General features: G+C 39.4%; 1 protein-coding gene across 1 annotated transcript in view; it reads right to left on the reverse strand.

Moving 5' to 3' along the window:
* The window catches only part of MYZAP (myocardial zonula adherens protein), a 111,003-nt gene that overhangs the window by 17,174 nt on the left and 73,073 nt on the right, over positions 1 to 20,756 (reverse strand). The window contains exon 11 of the mRNA XM_066276058.1: positions 17,964 to 18,047. Coding sequence (XP_066132155.1) covers positions 17,964 to 18,047 — 84 coding nt within the window. The remainder of the gene's footprint in view (positions 1 to 17,963; positions 18,048 to 20,756) is intronic.

Genomic DNA, 20,756 nt, shown 5'->3' on the forward strand with positions numbered 1-20,756 from the left:
AAGCAACCATCTGCTTCTCTTTCCCTCACTCTCCCCCTTCTTTCTCCCTTACCCTCTCACAGCCAGTGACTCAATTGATTCGAATATCAGCCCCTGGTGTTAAGGACAGCTGAGCTGATTTGAGCATCAGCCCCAGGCAGGGGTTGCTGGGTGGATCCTGGTCAAGGTGCATGCAAGAGTCTTTCTCCCTATCTCCCCTTCTCTCACTTAAAAAAGAAAAAGAAAATAAATGGATGGAAAATATACTATGCAAACACTAAACATAAGAGGACAAGAATGGCTATATTAATATTAGATAAAATAGACTTCAAGACAAAGAGTAAGGACAAAAGTAGTGACCAACACTTCATAATAATGAACAGTTAATTCATTTAATTCATCACTAAGACATAACAATCAAACTGTGTATGTGCCTAATTACAGAGCTTCAAAATACATGACATTAAAAATAAGAGCCTGACCAGATGGTGGCACAGTGGATAGAGCATCGGACTGGGACATGGAGGACCCCAGTTCGAGGCCCTGAGGTTGCCAGCTTGAGCGTGGGTTCATCTGGTTTGAGCAAAGCTCACCAGCTTGAGCCCAAGGTCACTGGCTTGAGCAAGGGGTCTCTCACTCTGCTGTAGCCCCCTGGTCAAGGCACATATGAGAAAGCAATCAATGAGAAACTAAGGTGCCACAATGAAGCATTGATGCTTCTTATCTCTCTCCCTTCCTGTCTGTCCCTCTCTCTGATCCTCTCTGTCTCTGTCACAAACACACACACACACACACACACACACACAAATAGAATTAAGAAAAGAAATATATGGTTTAAAACTATAGTAACAAATTTCAGCACCCCTCTCAGCAATTGATAGGACAATTATAAAAACCAGGTAAACATGCCTGACCAAGCAGTGGCCCAGTGGATAGAGTGTCAGCCCAGGACACTGCAGACCCAGATAGAAACCCCAATGTCATTGGCTTGAGCACGGGTTTACCATCTGAGTGAGGGGTCACAGGCCTTGAGCATGGAATCAGACATGACCCCATGATTGCTGGCTTGAGCTCAAGGTTGCTAGCTGGAGCAAGGGGTCACTGGCTCGATTGGAGCACCCCCACCCACCAAGGGATAAATGGGAACGCAATCAATGAACCACTAAGGTGCCGCAACTATGAGGTGATGCTTCTCATCTTTCTCCCTTCCTGTCTGTACCTCTCTCTCTCTCTCTCTCTCTCTGTCTCTCACACACACACACACTAAAAAAAAGAACCAACAAAAAACAAGCAAACAAAAACAGGAAAACATAAATAATCTAAAGAATCTTATTAACCATCTAAATCTAATTCATATTTATAGAATACACACAAAAACAGCAGGCTATATATTCTTTTCTCAATATTTAACCAAGAGAAACCATCTGTTGAGCCATAAAACAAGCTCAATAAATTTAAAAAAATTAAAACCATACAAAGTATGTTCTCTGACCACAGCAATTAAATTAGAAATCGAAAACTATAAGATGTCTTTAAAAAGCATGCAACTATTTGGAAGCTGAACAACACACAAAATAATCTGTAAGTAAAAGATTATTACTACTCTCAAAGCAGATTAGAACATATTTAGAACTGGATGATAATGAAAATACATCATGTCGAAGCTTGTGGGATTCAGTGAGGCAGAGCTTAGAGGGACATTTATAGATTTAAGGGTTTATATTAAAAAGGAAGAAAGGTCTAAAATCAGTGACCAAAGGTCCACCTCTAGAAGCTAAGAAAAAAAGAACAAAGTAATACCAAAATAATTAGAAAGTAAAGAATAATGAGTTTAAAGCAAAACTCAATAAAATAGAAAACAGACAATAGAGAAAATCAATAAAGCCAAAAGCCATGCCTGACCAGGCGGTGGCTCAGTGGATGGAGCGGGGGACTGGGATGTGGAGGACCCAGGTTTGAGACCCCGAGGTCGCCAGCTTGAGCACAGGCTCATCTGGTTTGAGCAAAGCTCACCAGCTTGGACCCAAGGTCACTGGCTCCAGCAAGGGCTTACTCGCTCTACTGAAGGCCCACAGTCAAGGCACATATGAGAAAGCAATCAATGAACAACTAAAGTGCCGCAACAAAAAACTGATGATTGATGCTTCTCATCTCTCTCCGTTCCTGTCTGTCCCTATATATTCCTCTCTCTAACTCTCTCTCTCTGTCTCTGTAAAAAAAAAACAAAAAAAAACAAAACAAACAAACAAAACAAACAAACAAAAAAACCCACGCCATTTTAATTTTCCTTTAAAAAATCAACAGAACTGGTAACCTCCTCGTTAGACTAATCAAAGAAGGAGGGGGGAGGTGTGGGAGGGCGGCACAAATTATCAATATGAAGAGATACTGAATTAAAGAAATACTGAACAGACCTGGCCGGTTGGCTCAGCAGTAGAGCATTGGCCAGCATGTGGATGTCCCAGCCAGGGCACATAGGAGAAGTGCCCATCTGCTTCCACCCTTCCCCCCTCCTTTCTCTCTGTCTCTCTCTTCCCCTCCTGCAATCAAGGCTCCATTGGAGCAAAGTTGGGGAGCAAAGTTGGCCCAGGCACTGAGGATGACTCCATAGCCTCCGCCTCAGGCACTAGAATGGCTCGTGTTGCAACGGAGCAACACCCCAGATAGGCAGAACATCGCCCCCTGGCATGCCGGGTGGATTCCAGTCAGGCACATGTGGGAATCTGTCTCTCTGCCTCCCTGCCTCTCACTTCAGAGATACTGAAAGGAAACAGTTGAACATCCCTGTGAAGGGAAACCATGAGTCCTGTACTCCACATTGATCAGAAATCTAAATTAAAAAGAAAAACTATAAAATTTTTAGAGGAAATCATAGGAAAAATATCTCTGTGATCTTGTAGTAGGTAAAGATTTCTTAGGATGCAAACAGCATAAACCATAAAAGAAAATCATGATAAATTGAACTCTATAAAAAATAAAAGAACCTATATAAAAATACCATCAAAATTTATCAAGAAAGTGGAAAAGCAAATGGAATGAGAAAAAATGTTCACAATACTTATTTCTGACAAAGAACTGGTATCTAGAATATACAAAGTACATTGAATTCAATAACAAGATAATTAAAAACTCAATAAAATAATGAGCAAAACGTTTGAAAAGACATTTCAAAAAACAAGATATGTAAGTGGCAATAGCATTTTAAAAGATATCCAACATCACTAGTGACCACAAAGTGCAAATAAAATCAGGAGATACCACTACATACCCTCTAAAACAGCTAATTAAAAAGACGGACAATTCTATGCCAGGGTGAAGATGTGGAGAAACTGGAACACTCTAACTGCTGGTGGGAATATAAAATATTACCACCCCTTTACTAAACTGCTTGACAGTTTCTTTTAAAAGTTAAAACTACATCTACAATACAATACAGCTATTCTACCAGGAGTTCCTTCCTTCCTTCCTTCCTTCCTTCCTTCCTTCCTTCCTTCCTTCCTTCCTTCCTTCCTTCCTTCCTTCCTTCCCTCCCTCCCTCCCTCCCTCCCTCCCTCCTCCCTCCCTCCCTCCCTCCTTCCTTCCTTCCCTTCTTCTTTCTTTCTTTCTTTCTTTCTTTCTTTCTTTCTTTCTTTCTTTCTTCCTTTTTTTTAGCATTTTATTTATTTATTTTTATTTATTCATTTTAGAGAGGAGAATGAGAGAGAGAGAGAAAGGGGGGAGGATCAGGAAGCATCAACTCCTATATGGGCCTTGACCAGACAAGTGCAGGGTTTCGAATTGGCGACCTCAGCATTTCAGGTCAACGCTTTATTCACTGCACTACCACAGGTCAGGCCTTTCTTTCTTCCTTCCTTCCTTTCTTTCTCTCTCTCTCTCTCTCTCTCTCTCTCTCTCTCTCTCTCTCCCTCTCCCTCTCTCTCTCTCCTTTCTTTCTCTTTCTTTCTCTCTCTCTCCTTCCTTCCTTCCTTCCTTCCTTCCTTCCTTCCTTCCTTCCTTCCTTCCTCTCTCTCTCTCTCTCTCTCTCTTTCTTTCTTTTTCATTTTAATTATTTGACAGAGACAGAGAGAGAGAGAGAGAGAGAGGAACAGATAGGGATAGACAGACAGGAAGGGAGAGAGATGAGAAGAATAATTCTTCCTTGCGGCACCTCAGTTGTTCGTTGATTGCTTCCTCATATGTGCCTTGACTGGGGAGCTACAGCAGACTGAGTGACCCCTTGCTCAAGTCAGCGACCTTGGGTTCAAGCTGGTGAGCTGTGCTCAAACCAGATGAGCCTGTGCTCAAGCTGGCAACCTCAAGGTTTCAAACCTGGGTCCTCTGCATCCCAGTCTGACACTCTATCCACAGTGCCACCGCCTGGTCAGGCTAGGAGTTTAAATAAGAGAAATAAAACATGTCCACAAAATGACTTGTATAATAATGTTTATGACAGCTTTATTCAAAATAGTCCCACACTGGTAACAACTCAAATGTGTATTAACGAGTGAATGGATAAATTGTGACATAGTCATACAGTAGAATACCACTCTGCAATACATCTAAAGTCAATACATCTGAAACCATTACCCTGAGTAAAAGAAGCTAGACACAAAAGAGTACATATTATATAAATATGATTCTATTTACATAAAATGCAAGCAGGTCATAGTGACAAAAGTGATGAAGTGACCCCTTCCTGGAAAGAAAGAAAAATGGTTGCCTAGAAAAAAGAATTGCCAAGGGTAAGACAGAGTCTTTGGGGAGTGACAGAATTGTCCTATATCTTGATCATGGTGGTATTTTCACAGGTATATACAACTGTTAAAACTCATCGAATTATACACTATTTTTTTATTAAAGTATAATTGAAATACAACATTCGTTTCAGATATAGAAGATAATGATTTCATATTTGTATATATTACTAAATGATCACAATAAGTCTAGTTAACATCATCATTATGTACTTTAAATAGAAGCAGTTTATTTTCATAAATTAACATACAATAAGGTAGACAAGACAAAAATAAAAGATGATGAGAGCCTGAACATGAGTAGTACAAGAAAAGTTAGAAAGGGAGGGACAGGTTTAAGACAAACTTAAAAATGAAATGGACAGGACTCGATACAGGAAAACAAAACCGTCTGCTCTCAGTCTGGCAGAATATGACTGACTGCCCAACAAAGGGCACTCAGACTGCCACCGGCCTGTGCTCTCTGAAGGACTGCTTCTAGGATTGAGAAACAAGTTCCGGGGGTTTCTGTCTTTCAAATACCATCACCTCGTGTTTGGATGAGAAATACATACCAGCCAGTGGCTTGGGAGGCTGTGTGCCTTCCAGGAAGGAAGGAGTTGGTATGGCACCTTTTGGCAGTTTTTTTGGAAACTGCATCACAAATGTATGGCACAGCATCTGCCCCTATTCCCTCGGGCCCAGGGAATGAGCAGAGGGGCTGTAGCACGTGCACTAAACAAGAATGCGTGTCCAAAAGAGTGCGTGCGTGGAGCCCTGCTGCCTGGGCTGCTGCCGGCATTACATGTGAAAGTGAGTAAGAGTCCCAGGAATGCACAACAGACATGCGGAGAGGTTTCTGGACCACACAATGCACTTTAAATGTAGGATGGACCAAACCAAAATGTTTGAATCCTTCCCTCTGACTTTTAATTTCAGCTGTGCATCTAGGATTTTCAGCAGAAAAAAATAAAATGGGATTTATTCTTTTTTTTTAGATTTAATTCAGAATTTCAGAAAATTTATCAACCTAATGAAGATATATGCTTGAAATTTTATTTTAAGAACATCTTCTATACCAAAAATAGGAGATGGGATATTTCTTCTTCAAGAGGTAAGCAAATAGCCTGACCAGGCGGTGGCGCAGTATATAGAGCATTGGACTGGGATGTGGAGGACCCAGGTTCGAGACCCCAAGGTCGCTGGCTTGAGCGTGGGCTCATTTGGTTTGAGCAAAGTTCACCAGCTTGGACCCTGGTCGCTGGCTCGAGCAAGGGGTTACTCAGTCTGCTGAAGGCCTGCGGTCAAGGCACATATGAGAAAGCAATCAATGAACAACTAAGGTGTTGCAACGAAAAGCTGATGATTGGTGCTTCTCATCTCTCTCCCTTCCTGTCTGTCTGTCCCTATCTATCCCACTCTCTCTCTCTGTCTCTGTAAAAAAAAAAAAAAAAAAAAGAGGTGAGCAAATAAAAATTTGTTTGGAAAAAAGAAGAACAAAGAACAGGAATATTTTTGTATCAGGAAGATTTTGAATCAGTTGATGAAAATGCAGTCTCATGGGGCTAGCTAGACAAACTTCTGGGGATCTAGTAGGGGTGGGGATTGCAAAAATCAAATGAGTTTAAGCATCAGTAAGTATAAGTGGTGACTTCAGGGACCAAAATTATCTATATTTCTCTATTTTAAAGAAGAAGAAGGGGAAAGAAGACAGAAGGAGGAAGAGAAAATATGTATCAGTGACAATGAAAGGAGATCCTGGCACCCAGATAATTAAAGAAATAATAAACGCATATACTTTTCTAATAACTTAGTATTAACTCATTTAATCTTTGTAACAACTCTGGGAAAGACACCATTTTAAAGAGAGGACTTCCATTTACAGATGAGCAAATGAAGGCACAGAGTTCAGCAATTTGCTCAAGATCACATAACTAGTAAGTGGCGGAGCTGAGATTTGATCTCACATAGTCTGGCTCCAGAGTCTGGAGCTGGCAAGTCAGTCCTTTAAAAAAAAAGTAGCTACTTTATTAATAATATGGAATATAAGCAGTTGTCAGATTTGTCCACCAAAACTTTTCAAAAAGATCTCAAACACCATCCTTGGCATCATTATGGTGTAACACAGAGGATGGAAAGTCAGGTATAAAAGTTACGGGTATTAGAATAGGTCAACATAATAGAAATTCTTTGTGGCCAACAGAATCCTGTGTTGTAAAGCAATATCACCAGATAAATTTTTGGAGAACACTGATATGCTAACAACCAGGTCAATGCATCACAATGACAAGGGGTCCTGAGTGTGAATTCCCTGAAGCTACTGAGTCCTGTGACCCAAGAATCAGTGGGGTACCTACCCATATCCTCTAAACTTAGCTACTTAGAAAAGGAATTCCATCTCCTGTTGATCCGAAAGATCACTGCTCCTGTCTGGAAAGTGCCAAAATGACATTAAGCCTAAGAAAATGCCAAAATAAGTAAAACAACAGCCTTTGGAAGATACAAAAAAAAAAGGGCAAGAACAGAAACAAGATACAAATTAGACATGTGATATTTAATATTTTAGAACAGGGGTCGAGAACCTTTTTGGCTGAGAGAGCCATGAACGCCACATATTTTAAAATGTAATTCCACGAGAGCCATACAATGACCCGTGTACCTTACGCATTATCCAATAAAAATTTGGTGTTGTCCCAGAAGACAGCTGTGATTGGCTCCAGCCACCCGCAACTATGAACATGAGCGGTAGAAAATGAATGAATTGTAATACATGAGAATGTTTTATATTTTTAATGTTATTATTTTTTTTATTAAAGATTTGTCTGCGAGCCAGATGCAGCCATCAAAAGAGCCACATCTGGCTCACGAGCCATAGGTTCCCGACCCCTGTTTTAGAATAAGTTCAAGTGTTAAAGTCTAAATATACTACTCAATTTTGTCTTTAGGTAGCTTATATTATACATGTTTTATCTGCTGGTCAAGGTAGATGTTTGAAGTGGTCAAAGGGAATCATCCATACTAATGTAGTAATGAAACTTAAATAGTTTAAGGGAATTTAATCTATCAAATTTATAAACAATCTTTAAATACTCAAGAAAAAATGGTTTTCCAAATCTTGTTTATTAGATATACAGTGTAGACAGTGCTAGGCCCACTCATATACTTGGACACTCACCATTTCTGACACTCCCCTTGTGACTTTTTACCTGTGGGCCTCCTCTGACCACCAGAGTCCAACCCATTCTGCCCAGGGCAGAACTGCCACCACCCCCAGGAGCGGGCCTCAGCCGATGGCTGACGTGAGTTAGGGGCTAAATGCCTCAGCCTTTCGAACTCTTGAGAGGATAACTCAGAGCCAGCGGCACAGATCTCACACAGACCCCACCAGGGTTACTTTTGTCCTTTCCCTGCTCACTGCCCCATTCCCCTCCCAGGGCTTCCTGGGATCACCTCCCAAATAAACTGTGTGGACTGATACCCACATCGCAGGGTCTGGCAACCCAAACTAGGAGAAGAGATGAGTTTAAGAAATCAAGCACTAACCGAAGCACAACATACATATGGCCTCTCTCCATGCACGATATCCCCTAGGACCATTCATAATCTACCAGTAGGAGAGCTGGCTTGAGTGGCCTGGCCAGGGGGAGAGCTGGTGGGTACTGTCCTGGGTGACTTCCTGTCTCTCCTATAACCGCCTCTCTCTAGATCCATGAGCTTTCAGTGGGACACTCACTCTCTGACTCTCACTGGGCAGGGTGTGATTCTGCCCACGGGGAGCTAAGATTTCAGAGGGCAATCTTCAACATAGAACTATCTGATCATAAGGCTGGACCCGGACCCAATGACTGTGGAGAAGATAGAAACATCACAGGGCAAGTATCTATTTACTCAGCTGTCAGGACACTGAGATTCTTGGGCCTGGAATCTGCTACCAGGGCCCCATGGGCCATAAGGCACTTCCGGTTCTGACTTTTGCAGGCAGTCCCACAAAAACAGATTACTGAATAAAGACCCAGCTCGCCACTTCAACAAACGTGGCGGTTAAGAGCTCAGGCTTTGAATACAGTCTTACCCATCTTTTCTGCCAGATTGGCCATATTCCTTAATGTGCCTGAACCTCAATTTCCCTATCTATAAAATGGGGGAACTGTAATCTAATTCATTGGGCATCCCTCTTAATAAAGAGAGAACACTAACAAGTTAAATATTAACAACTGTCAGGCACTTTCTAAGCATTCTCACTGCACGGTCATCCACATGTAGGCACGGTTAAAATCCTCACTTCATAAGAAATTTCCCAGTGTCACCCAGCTGGTAAGAAGCAGCCTGACCTGTGGTGGTACAATGGACAGAGCGTCGACCTAGAATGCTGAGGTCGCCAGTTCTAAACCTCATGCTTGCCGGGTCAAGGCACATATGAGAGGCAACTACTGAGTTGATGCTTCCCGCCCCACCCCCTTTCTCTCTCTCTCTCCTCCCGAAAATCAATAAATAAAATCTAAAAAGAAAAAGAAGAGATGACGTCAGAGTAATGGCGGAGTAGGAAGCGATACCGATAAATCTCCCCCAAAACTCAACAAGATCTTCAACCAGAAACAGAAAAATCTATACTTGGAGCTTCCAGATTCTTCGCAATACACCCAAAGGTATGATTGAGTGAAAAATTGGCTAAATATATAACCAAACCCCGAAGGAAATAGGGAGTAAGAAATGCTCCGCCTTCCTCACTAACCTAAACAGGGCGGCTTTCTCTGGTAACTGTGAATATAGAAACTGAGGCGGGCAAAGGGGGTGAATAGATCCAGGCCGCCGCAGCAAAAACGGCCGAACCAGGCTGTGGCTCAGAGATCCAAGCCGAGGAAAATCTGATCCTGTGGCAACCCGGGCAATACAAGCTAACACTCGCGCCAAACCCAAACAAAGAAAGACAAGCGGAGCGGCCATTTTACCCGGTCTCCTGGTCGGTGCGCAGTTAGTGGAAGAGAGATTTCTTCCTAAGCCGCGGAAGTGGGTGCCCGTGTTGCCCCACGGAGAGGCAGGGTCAGAGGCCTTTCTGTGGGCTGAGGGCAGAGTCTCTGGGCAGCCCCAGCGCCCTGGGAAAGCCACGCACGGGAGGGAGTGATAACTACTTCCAACGGTGGAGATTTTCCGTGCTGGTGAGGGTTTTACTCAGAGGGAACCGCGGCCGGCCTCATATCCTGGTGTGCGCGCGCAGATAAGGAGTGAGCGATTCCTCCGAGTGCCTCGGCAGTGCGCGCCCGTGTTATCGCACAGAGGGGCAGAGTCAGGGGCCTTTGTGTGGGCCAAAGCGGAATCTCGGGCCGCCCCAGCGCCTTGCAAAAGCCGCACACGGGGACGGAGCGAGACTCAATTCCAACGCTGCAACTTTTCCCTGCGGTTGGGGGTTTCACTCAGAGCGTGAGACTGCTGGCCGGATATCCTGGTTGCAGACAGTGAGTGAGAGTTTCCTCCAAGCGCCCCGGAAGTGGGCGCCCGCTTGTGTTACCGGACAGAGTGGCAGAGCCAGTGGTCTTTGAGTGGGCGGAAAGCCCACCTGATTATGCTAGCAGCTCTGACTGACTGAGCCTTACCCAGAGCCCTGTGCTGAGTGGAAATAGAGTGGGGAGTTGCCAGCAATTTGAGCCTCTTACTATCCAGGCAGAGGCAGCAGCAACCCCATACCTGGACTATCAGGCTACTAATTGAGGAAGGAAAGACTAGGAGAAAGGCTCCAGGAACACGGACTTTCTCACTGTCGGAGCCTAATCATGCTAATGAGCCTCAACTCCCAACGAGAATAAGGCATAATACATGACATTGCCATAGAGACTTATCAACTGCAAACCTCTACCTGAGCGTGCCAAAGGGGCAGAACCCGGGGTACAGAGTCACCGACCAGGAAGAGGGAGAGAAAAGAAAAAGCAAGAAGATAACCTCTCAAAATCAAGAATAATCTGCAGACTTTATAACCTATCCCATTTTATTATATTTGTTCGTTTGTTTCTCTTATCTTCATTCTTGAGACTTTTTTTTCCTCCTCCAATTTGGCCGATTAACTCTCTACCGGTCTTACTCTCTCCTCTCCTTGAACTACACTACCCATAAGTGTTACATCTCCCATTATCATTTCTCTTCTCTTCCTTTCTCTCTATGAGGGTTGCACTCCAAAACCCTTAACTCTTTCTCTCTCTCTCTTTCTTTTCTCCCTCTATATTAGTTTCTTCCTTTCTCCTTTACATCTCCTCTCATTCAAACCTCAATAACAAACAAATTATCTTATCTGGGACTCAAACCTATGTTTGTGGCATTTTGGGGGGTTTTTACTTCACCTTTTTAACTCACTAGCAGTGCTCCCATCCCTGGCTCTCCATATTATCTAGTTCTTGTTCCACTAAATACAATAGTAAGTTTTTAATTTGTCCCCCCATTTTTCCATTTTCCTCTTATTCCTCTCATCATAACTCTTAGAAAACCAACACCTAAAAGCAAATCATTTTATTCTCGACCCAAATTTTTTCCTTATTTGCTTTTTGTGGGTCCATACGCTCTTTTTTTTTTCTTTTTTCTTTTTTTTTTTTTTTTTCTTTCTCTCTTTTTTTGCCCCTTTATTACTTTTCCCCAATTCAGGCCCTCCATCACAGGCATTGTTTGTTATAACTCACAGTCCACCACAAGATTTTCTCAAGAAAGAGGGGAGAGGAGAGGAGAGGAGAGGAAAAAAAGAGGGGGGGAATAATTTCCTTTTTTTAAAAATTTTTATTTTATTTTATTTTTCTTTATTTCATTATTAATTTTTTTAAAAAAAAACAACTCTTTTCGATTTGTTATTTTTTTATTTTTTTTTTAACTTTTTATTCTTTATTAAATCTCATTAATACTATCAACAAAACCACCCTCAGATGCCATTAAGGAAGAGAAAATCGAATATCATGGATACAAAAGAAAGAGAGGTAACACAGCTAGATGAGGAAAAATCTATGGAGAAAAAATTTAATATATTGGAAACCTTGGAGCTAAATGACAGAGAATTCAAGATAGAAATCCTAAAAATCCTCCGCGATATACAAGAAAACACAGAAAGGCAATATAGGGAGCTCAGAAAACAACTACATGAACACAAAGAATATATGTCCAAGGAAATTGAAACTATAAAAACAAATCAAACAGAGATGAAAAACTCAATTAACGAGCTGAAAAACGAAGTAACAAGCTTAGCTAATAGAACAGGTCAGATAGAAGAGAGGATTAGTGAAATAGAAGACAAGTAACTTGAGGCACAACAGAGAGAAGAAGAAAGAGACTCAAAAATTAAAAAAAATGAGATAGCCCTACAAGAATTATCTGACTCCATCAAAAAGAATAACATAAGAATAATAGGTATATCAGAGGGAGAAGAGAGAGAAAATGGAATGGAGAACATACTTAAACAAATAATTGATGAGAACTTCCCAAGCCTGTGGAAAGAACTAAAGCCTCAAGTTCAAGAAGCAAACAGAACTCCAAGTTTTCTTAACCCCAACAAACCTACTCCAAGGCATATCATAATGAAATTGACACAAACCAACAGCAAAGAAAAAATTCTCAAGGCAGCCAGGGAAAAGAAGAATACAACATATAAAGGAAGGCCCATTAGATTATCATCAGATTTCTCAGCAGAAACTCTACAAGCTAGAAGAGAGTGGACCCCAATATTTAAAGTCCTGAAAGAGAGGAACTTTCAGCCACGAATACTATACCCATCAAAGCTATCCTTCAAATACGAAGGAGAAATAAAAACATTCACAGATACAGAAAAGATGAGGGAATTTATCATCAGAAAACCCCCACTCCAGGAATTACTAAAGGGGGTTCTCCAATCAGATACAAAGAACAAAAAAAAAACAGAGCCACAAGTAAAAGCTCCAAGAAAAACACAATAAAACCAAATTTAAACTGTGACAACAACAAAAAGAAAGAGGGGGAGAAGACGGAGATTAACAGTAGCAAAGGACGATGGAGTGCAAAAGTACTCACAAAATAGTTCGCTACAATGAACAGGGTAGGGACCCTTTTCATTACTCAAAGGTAACCACCATTGAAAAAACCACCACAGAAGCACATGAGATAAAAAAGATAGCAACAGAGGAAAGATGTATGGAATACAACCAAATAAAAACAAAAGATAGAAAAACGAAAGAGAAGGATCAAACAAGACACAAAACTAACAGAAAGCAAGATATAAAATGGCAATAGGGAACTCACAAGTATCAATAATTACACTAAATGTAAATGGATTAAACTCACCAATAAAAAGGCACAGAGTAGCAGAATGGATTAAGAAAGAAAATCCAACTGTATGCTGCCTACAGGAAACTCATCTAAGTAACAAGGATAAAAACAAATTCAAAGTGAAAGGCTGGAAAACAATACTCCAAGCAAATAACATCCAAAAAAAAGCAGGTGTAGCAATACTCATATCGGATAATGCTGACTACAAGACAGGAAAAGTACTTAGAGACAAAAATGGCCATTTCATAATGGCTAAGGGGACACTGAATCAAGAAGACATAACAATTCTTAATATATATGCACCAAACCAAGGAGCACCAAAATATATAAAACAGCTACTTATTGATCTTAAAACAAAAACTGACAAAAATACAATCATACTTGGAGACCTCAATACACCGCTGACGGTTCTAGATCGGTCATCCAAACAGAGAATCAACAAAGACATAGTGGCCTTAAACAAAACACTAGAGCACCTGGATATGATAGACATCTACAGGACATTTCATCCCAAAGTGACTGAGTATACATTTTTCTCCAGTGTACATGGATCATTCTCAAGAATTGACCATATGTTGGGCCACAAAAACAATATCAGCAAATTCAGAAAAATTGAAGTTGTACCAAGCATATTTTCTGATCATAAAGCCTTGAAACTAGAATTCAACTGCAAAAAAGAGGAAAAAAATCCCACAAAAATGTGGAAACTAAACAACATACTTTTAAAAAATGAATGGGTCAAAGAAGAAATAAGTGCAGAGATCAAAAGATATATACAGACTAATGAAAATGACAATACGACATATCAGAATCTATGGGATGCAGCAAAAGCAGTGATAAGAGGGAAGTTCATATCACTTCAGGCATATATGAACAAACAAGAGAGAGCCCAAGTGAACCACTTAACTTCCCACCTTAAGGAACTAGAAAAAGAAGAACAAAGACAACCCAAAACCAGCCGAAGAAAGGAGATAATAAAAATCAGAGCAGAAATAAATGAATTAGAGAACAGAAAAACTATAGAAAAAATTAATAGAACAAGGAGCTGGTTCTTTGAAAAGATCAACAAAATTGACAAACCCTTGGCAAGACTTACCAAGGAAAAAAGAGAAAGAACTCATATAAACAAAATCCAAAATGAAAGAGGAGAAATCACCACGGACACCGTAGCTATACAAAGAATTATTGTAGAATACTATGAAAAACTTTATGCCACTAAATTCAACAACCTAGAAGAAATGGATAAATTCCTAGAACAATACAACCTTCCTAGACTGAGTCAAGAAGAAGCAGAAAGCCTAAACAGACCTATCAGTAGAGAAGAAATAGAAAAAACCATTAAAAACCTCCCCAAAAATAAAAGTCCAGGCCCTGACGGCTATACCAGCGAATTTTATCAAACATTCAAAGAAGACTTGGTTCCTATTCTACTCAAAGTCTTCCAAAAAATTGAAGAAGAAGCAATACTTCCAAACACATTTTATGAGGCCAACATAACCCTCATACCAAAACCAGGCAAGGATGGCACAAAAAAAGAAAACTACAGACCAATATCTCTAATGAATACAGATGCTAAAATACTAAACAAAATACTAGCAAATCGAATACAACAACATATTAAAAAAATAATACATCATGATCAAGTGGGATTCATCCCAGAATCTCAAGGATGGTTCAACATACGTAAAACGGTTAATGTAATACACCATATCAACAAAACAAAGAACAAAAACCACATGATCTTATCAATAGATGCAGAAAAGGCTTTCGATAAAATACAACACAATTTTATGTTTAAGACTCTCAACAAAATGGGTATAGAAGGAAAATATCTCAACATGATAAAGGCCATATATGATAAACCATCAGCTAACATCATATTAAATGGCACTAAACTGAAGGCTTTCCCCCTTAAATCAGGAACACGACAGGGTTGTCCACTCTCTCCACTCTTATTTAATGTGGTACTAGAGGTTCTCGCCACAGCAATCAGACAAGACAAAGAAATAAAAGGCATCCATATCGGAAAAGAAGAAGTAAAGGTATCACTTTTTGCAGATGATATGATCCTATACATCGAAAACCCCAAAGAATCCACAAAAAGACTACTAGAAACAATAAGCCAATACAGTAAGGTCGCAGGATACAAAATTAACATACAGAAGTCAATAGCCTTTCTATATGCCAACAATGAAACAACTGAGAAGGAACTCAAAAGAATAATCCCCTTCACGATTGCAACAAAAAAAATAAAATACTTAGGAATAAACATAACAAAGAATGTAAAGGACTTATATAATGAAAACTATAAACCATTGTTAAGGGAAATTGAAAAAGATATAATGAGATGGAAGAATATACCTTGTTCTTGGCTAGGAAGAATAAATATAATCAAGATGGCTATATTACCCAAAGCAATATACAAATTTAATGCAATTCCCATCAAAATTCCAATGACATTTTTTAAAGAAATAGAGCAAAAAATCATCAGATTTATATGGAACTATAAAAAACCCCGAATAGCCAAAGCAATCCTAAAGAAAAAGAATGAAGCTGGGGGCATAACAATACCTGACTTCAAACTCTATTATAGGGCCACGACAATCAAAACAGCATGGTATTGGCAGAAAAATAGACACTCAGACCAATGGAACAGAATAGAAAGTCCAGAAATAAAACCACATATATATAGTCAAATAATTTTTGATAAAGGGGCCAACAACACACAGTGGAGAAAAGAAAGCCTCTTCAATAAATGGTGCTGGGAAAACTGGAAAGCCACATGCAAAAGAATGAAACTGGACTACAGTCTCTCCCCCTGTACAAAAATTAACTCAAAATGGATCAAAGATCTAAACATAAGACCTGAAACAATTAAGTACATAGAAGAAGACATAGGTACTCAACTCATGGACCTGGGTTTTAAAGAGCATTTTATGAATTTGACTCCAATGGCAAGAGAAGTGAAGGCAAAAATTAATGAATGGGACTACATCAGACTAAGAAGTTTTTGCTCAGCAAGGGAAACTGATAACAAAATAAACAGAAAGCCAACTAAATGGGAAATGATATTTTCAAACAACAGCTCAGATAAGGGCCTAATATCCAAAATATACAAAGAACTCATAAAACTCAACAACAAACAAACAAACAATCCAATAAAAAAATGGGAAGAGGATATGAATAGACACTTCTCCCAGGAAGAAATACAAATGGCCAACAGATATATGAAAAGATGCTCATCTTCTTTAGCTATTAGAGAAATGCAAATCAAAACGGCAATGAGATACCACCTCACACCTGTTCGATTAGCTGTTATTAGCAAGTCAGGTAATAGCAAATGTTGGAGAGGCTGTGGAGAAAAAGGAACCCTCATACACTGTTGGTGGGAATGTAAAGTAGTACAACCATTATGGAAGAAAGTATGGTGGTTCCTCAAAAAACTGAAAATAGAACTACCTTATGACCCAGCAATCCCTCTACTGGGTATATATCCCCAAAACTCAGAAACATTGATACGTAAAGACACATGCAGCCCCATGTTTATTGCAGCATTGTTCACAGTGGCCAGGACATGGAAACAACCAAAAAGCCCATCAATAGATGACTGGATAAAGAAGATGTGGCACATATACACTATGGAATACTACTCAGCCATAAGAAATGATGACTTCGGAACATTTACAACAAAATGGTGGGATCTTGATAACATGATACGAAGCGAAATAAGTAAATCAGAAAAAAACAGGAACTGTATTATTCCATACGTAGGTGGGACATAATAGTGAAACTAAGAGACATTGATAAGAGTGTGGTGGTTACGGGGGGGAGGGGGGAATGGGAGAGGGATAGGGGGTGGGAGGGGCACAAAGAAAACAAGATAGAAGGTGACAGAGGATAATCTGACTTTGGGTTGTGGGTATGCAACATAATTGAACGACAAGATAACCTGGACTTGTTATCTTTGAATATATGTATCCTGATTTATTGATGTCACCCCATTAAAAAAATAAAATTATTAAAAAAAAAAGAAAAAAAAAGAAAAAAAAAAAAGAAAAAGAAGAAGCAAAAGTCTGATTCCACTCTTAACTGCAATGCTATACAAAAACTATAGAAAAACGAACAGTGCCCAGCGAATACTAGGTGCTTAATAAATGTTGCTTTTTTCCTGGCTTCTCACTTCACCCTTCTCTGGGGTGAAAACGGGGAAGGACTAGAATGATGAGACAGACAAGGAGACGAGGAGAGATTCACTGAGGCTCAGAAGGAAGGAGCTCAATGCCAAGCTCTAAAATACCCTTCAGAACAAATAGATTTTGGCTTCTCTTTCTGTTAAGCCCTTACCAGTTCTTCCAACTCCATAATTTTCTTCTCTGGAACTTACACAAAACCCTCCAAATGACTTTCAAAAAGCCAGAAAGTGAAGAATACTAAATAGCTTTAAAGTGGCAGGTGAAATGAAGTCACCACTAAAACATGTTGACTCAGTCTCAGAGAAGAACACAGGTTCGGGAGTTGGTCTCCCGGCTTGCTCCAGCGTTTGCTCTGCTGGGCGAGTGTGAGCAAAGCCACCTGCCTTCCCGGGACCTCCTTTGTAAAAATTGGTTAATAGGAAGATAATAATCCTTGTCTTGCCTGTCTTAAAGTTGCTAAGAGAATGACACGAGGAATGTATGTGAAAATATTTCACAAGTTATAAAGCACTACATGAATGTGGGCAATTATCAGTATTAACCAAAAGCTTATCAGACTTGCTAAGAAAATTCTTGAACAAGAAAAACGAGAGCCAAAATCAGAGGTGAGCAGCAGGCGGGGATGAGGAAAGCCAGGCGGGAAAGAAAAACGGGCTGTCAGAACCTCATTTTCAGGGTTGGCAGTTAACCTTCAATCAATTTTATAAGGCCAGGAAATAGCCATATTTTTAAGTAAGTGTCGAGGGTAGGCTCAGCAACATAAAATGGAACGATAGAGAAGACACCAACTTAAAGAGACACAGCTTCTTACCTCTCCTTCTAAGAATGATATCTTTTCTAAAAGCTGCAATATTAAGAGCTGTTTCTGTTGTACCTTTTTCTTTAATGATTCAATCTAGAAAGAAACAAATTAAAAAGCGTTAGTCAAAAATACTGGAACTGTACAAATTAACAGGAAAAGATGCCTTTGGTTATCATTTAAACAAAATCTATACAGGGGTTCCTTGTGTTTCATGGAACAGTGTTAACATGAGACTCGTGGAAAGGATTCTGTGCCCAGGTAAGCCTGGGACATCAGACATGACTTTGGAGTCACGTGTCATTAGGTGTGTGTAACCTAGACAGACACACCGATACTGCTGCGTGACCTTCATCACCATCCCACGGGTGTCCCAGAGAACATGCCTTGCAAAATGCAGATACAACTCTACATAAAATAATTATTCAGCTTAAATTTATGAGGCTCCCAGCATATCAAACATTCGGCTCTGTTATTCCTGTTAGTACATTCACATTTGTTCAATCAGGTGTCATAAATTTTGGTCTGGGGAAAGGGTAACTGTCACTAAAAGTGCTAATGAAATTCAAAGGACTGGGGACTCATATGGCCTGCAGTAAGCAGGGAAGGCTCCCTAAAGAGACAGTCTGGAGTGTGGCTTTCACCTTTGTTTTTCAATACATGTATTCTATCTTGGACTACTCTCTGCTTTTCATTCACATTTCATGTCTCCATAGACAAATCATAAATGGCCTAAGAGCAGGAACCAGGGTATCTCTCAGATACTAGTAGGAAAAGATTCATTAAATAACACGATTTTTAACAAATACACAAACTTTCCAACAATCTTGTATTTAAATTTGAGCATTTATAAAATCTCTTAAAAAATCCTTCTCAATTCAAAACAATACAACTCTTATAGAAAGGAATCTAACAATAGCCAGAAAAAAAGTGCAAAAATACAATTGTATATACCCTTTGACTCAGCAATCCCATTTCTAAGAACAGATCCTAAAGACACATTGGACAAGACATAAAATGATTTGAACATTGGATTTTTTTTTTCTTTTAGACAACAGAACTCTTATCAGTAAGTAGCTGGTTAAATAAACCATGGTCCATCTTCATGGACAACTAGCTAACCTTAAAAAAAAAAAAAGAAGATCTCTAAAACACTGATACGGTATATTGTAAGGAATATATCGTATGCTAAGCTTTGGTGTAAAAAAAACCTTGAGGACATATAAATGCATATATATTTGCAAAAGAAAACACTACAAAGATTAAAAAATCTTAATTATTAAGAAACAGTTACCAATAGGGATGGGGAGAGAATGAGATGGAGGAGACAGAACAGAAGAAAGATTTCTGAACTTCTGATAAGACTGTTACATAGGTTTAATTTTGGAAGACATTTTACAGATTAAAAAAACAACAACAACTAAACCCAAAAAGGAAAAAATAATGAATCCTAAAACTTGAAAACAAACTGAAATAAAAGAACTTAACTGTATATATTGGTGAAAAGAATTAATTCAAGCATAGTTTGAACAAGATAATTTGACTATATTTTTAGTGGAATGTAGTCTAGAGGTAAACAGAACTGCTAAAATATCTCTCATTCACCAGGAAAATTGTTAGCAGTAATATCAGTCTTGTTATTTTGAAACTACTTGATATGTTGTAGTATAATGTTTGGAATTAAGTATTTTAGTGTAAGAGAAAGAAATAATAGAAGTAAAAAGATTTTTATTATATTTGAAATAAAAATTTCAGTATAAACTCATAAACTTTTATTTTCTCTTGTTAAAAATGCATTTCCTACTCTGTTCACTGAGAAAACTTAGAAACAATAACAATAAGCACATAATATATCCAGATTGTGGTCACTAAATACCATTCCTCACCAAAAAACACAGGACATCTTGAAGGAATGGCCCATTCCAAGAAGCAAAAAATATACTACCTGAGCCCAGATACCTTGTTATGCCTGAAAACAAGGACATAAAGAGTTTCCCTTGAGCCAAGAATAGAACAATTTGAGCACCAAAAGGATTAATGAATGTAATTGCATAGAATATATATATATATAATTTAAAACCCTGAGTATTTTATCATTCTTCTAAAACAAAAACAAAACAGCAGCAACTCACTGGACACCAATGGAAGTGAAAGAGCATAAGCTCCTTATTTACAAACTTGGCAAATAATTAGAGGAAAGAACAAGAACACTTATCCCGCCTTTCTTGTACAAACTGCATTTTGAGATTACTAAAAAGTCCTAGTTTATGAGGGAAAAAGTTTTACTTTTCAGAAGAACTCCAGTTAATAAATGGGGAAAGAATGACAAATTTAGAAAATCACCACTGTATAATTCCCATTAAATCACTGACTCAATCTACCATCATTAATAGATGGTAGTGAGGGGCAAAGCAGATGTGGAGCTTTGCAGATGTGGAGCTTTACAGCTGTGCTAGGCTGTCAGCTTCTGAATCCATGATCAGCCTGAGCATCTTCAAAAGTGGGACAATCATATACTATGTGCCCCCAAATAGTACAAAATGAATCACACAGCACCACCAGGGAGTATTCTTGCCTCTCTTCACACACAGACACAAAACAAAGTTGAAACTGAGCCTAATAAAGCTTCTAGCACTAATAAGGAAAGAAAAAGTCAAATACAGAATGTTGGAGCTTTATAGGACAACTCAGTTCTTGCAATGTCACTAGGTGGGGGTTAAACTGGTGCGGTCGGGGGAAAGCAGAAGGCAGCACACTGTGGGTTGAAAAATTTAGAAACACAACAACCAAACGTAATGAACCTTT

Source organism: Saccopteryx bilineata, chromosome 4 (genome assembly GCF_036850765.1).
Source record: "Saccopteryx bilineata isolate mSacBil1 chromosome 4, mSacBil1_pri_phased_curated, whole genome shotgun sequence".
Taxonomy (NCBI): Eukaryota; Metazoa; Chordata; class Mammalia; order Chiroptera; family Emballonuridae; genus Saccopteryx; species Saccopteryx bilineata.